Source organism: Gossypium hirsutum, chromosome D02, assembly GCF_007990345.1.
Source record: "Gossypium hirsutum isolate 1008001.06 chromosome D02, Gossypium_hirsutum_v2.1, whole genome shotgun sequence".
NCBI classification, from domain to species: domain Eukaryota; kingdom Viridiplantae; phylum Streptophyta; class Magnoliopsida; order Malvales; family Malvaceae; genus Gossypium; species Gossypium hirsutum.
Window position 1 is genome coordinate 14,659,008 of NC_053438.1, and position 2,079 is coordinate 14,661,086.

The 2,079-nt window shown below is 38.1% G+C and overlaps 1 protein-coding gene across 1 annotated transcript; it reads left to right on the forward strand.

Annotated features, from left to right (window-relative positions):
- Positions 1–510: 510 nt before the first annotated feature.
- Positions 511–1,712, forward strand: LOC121214636 (protein PHOSPHATE-INDUCED 1). The gene has a single exon (XM_041088481.1). It carries the CDS (start codon positions 569–571, stop codon positions 1,622–1,624), a length of 1,056 nt encoding a protein of 351 aa, XP_040944415.1. The 5' UTR covers positions 511–568; the 3' UTR covers positions 1,625–1,712.
- Positions 1,713–2,079: the final 367 nt, after the last annotated feature.

Below are 2,079 nucleotides of genomic sequence, written 5' to 3' on the forward strand. Positions count from 1 at the left end.
ATATTTTTTATATGGCAGTTGGATAGTAAAATCACGTGATCAAAGGAATTTGCTTTAACAAATTTGAAAGATGCCTGCCTCGTGATTATTATTATTTTGGATAAATGTTTAATTAAAGCTCGTATATTTAGATCTTTTTTGAAATAAACTGAATGAACCATTAAGCAAAATAGGTAATAATCAATCTTTTTTGTAATTAAAAACCAAAGGCAACGTTCACCTGCAAATTGGGTTTACATAAACAGAGTTCTGGAAAATAGTGGAGAAAGTCTTGGGTTGGCTGGCTCTATCTAACCACCAGCTGTAACTCGGCTCAGGCTAGCTTGATCCAGCTAAGCCTAACTAATACTACTACTTCACGAGCCCTTTGTGCCTCCCTTTAAGAGCCGCAAGCGCGTATTCTCACGTGCCTATATCCCACTCTCGGAATTCCAGCTGGATCACTTCCAGCCTGTCCTGTTTACCCCTTGTGTTAATACAAATTACTGCATTTGTCTGTTACTCTGAAGGTTCCTTAATTCACCTATTCCAAATCCCTTTTTCTTAACAAATTAAATAACCTCAATAAATGAACACTGTTTTGCTGGTCTTTATATATACCCTTTTCCACCCTTCTATTCCCACAACTCAAAGCGCCAACCTTTCTCAGCTTAACAACAACAACAAAAAAATGGCTTCTTTCATCACTCCAACCATCTTAAAAATATTCCTTATCATCTCTTTGTTTCAAATCTGTTTGGGTGTACGAAAGCTGAGTGAAGTGGTTGAGGAGCAGCCTCAGCTCTTGAAATACCACAACGGTCCTCTCCTTTCAGGCCCAATCACCGTCAATCTCATTTGGTACGGCAAGTTCAAGCCTTCCGAGAGGGCTATTATCTCTGATTTTGTCACCTCCCTCTCTTCTAACCCTTCTTCACCCTCTCTAAAAGCCCAACCCACGGTGGCTCAGTGGTGGCGGACCACCGAGAAATACTACCATCTCGCCTCTAAGAAATCGTCTCTTTCCTTGTCTTTGGGGAAGCAGATCCTTGATGAACACTATTCGCTTGGCAAGTCTCTCAAGAAGAAACAAATTGTTGAGTTGGCCTCAAAGGGTGACCAAAAGTATGCTATTAATGTTGTTTTAACAGCATCTGATGTTGCTGTCGAAGGGTTTTGTATGAGCCGATGTGGGACTCATGGGTCTGCCTTGAGCTCCACCAAGGGTAAAAGGTCTTCCAAATTTGCTTACATTTGGGTTGGGAATGCCCAAACCCAGTGCCCTGGTCAATGTGCCTGGCCATTCCACCAACCTATCTATGGACCACAGTCCCCACCTTTGATTGCACCAAACAACAATGTGGGTGTTGATGGCATGGTCATCAACTTGGCTAGCCTCTTTGCGGGGACTGTTACCAACCCTTTTGGAAATGGTTACTACCAGGGCCCAGCTGAGGCGCCATTGGAAGCTTCATCAGCATGTCCTGGAATATATGGCAAAGGGGCTTATCCAGGCCATGCTGGAAACCTACTTGTAGACCCTTCAACTGGTGCTAGCTACAATGCTCATGGTGAGAATGGAAGGAAATACTTGCTTCCTGCTTTGTATGATCCTGCTACATCATCTTGCTCAACCTTGGTCTGAGAGTGGCCACAACAACCTTAACCATTCTTTTATTTGTTAATTTATTAATAACATCAGCAAACTCTTTGGTTTGCTTTTTTGCTTTTAATATCCATTTCTTATTTGCTTTTTATTGAATTATCTCTTACAAACATTCTTTATAATAAATGATGAATATGGAAGTGAAAATTGCTGAGAATACATGTAACCAGAACATAGGATGTCAGAGACATTCATTAGTGTTCTTTATTTTTTAAAACAACAATTCAAATTTAATTATTAGATAAACATTATATGAATTAATTCAATTTTAAATATTTAATATAAATTTTACTTTTCAAAGATAAATATTAACTTTTTATTCATTTAACAATGAGTCTTTTACTAAAACTAGAATCTTTATTTATATGTCTCATAAAACTTATCAAATAAATTTATTTACTCAAATATTTTATCTTATAAATAACATTAATAAA

What these genes read in the sequence shown, in the direction of transcription:
- LOC121214636 (XM_041088481.1), top strand. Translation starts at nt 569, where the DNA reads ATGAACACTGTTTTGCTGGTCTTTATATATACCCTTTTCCACCCTTCT.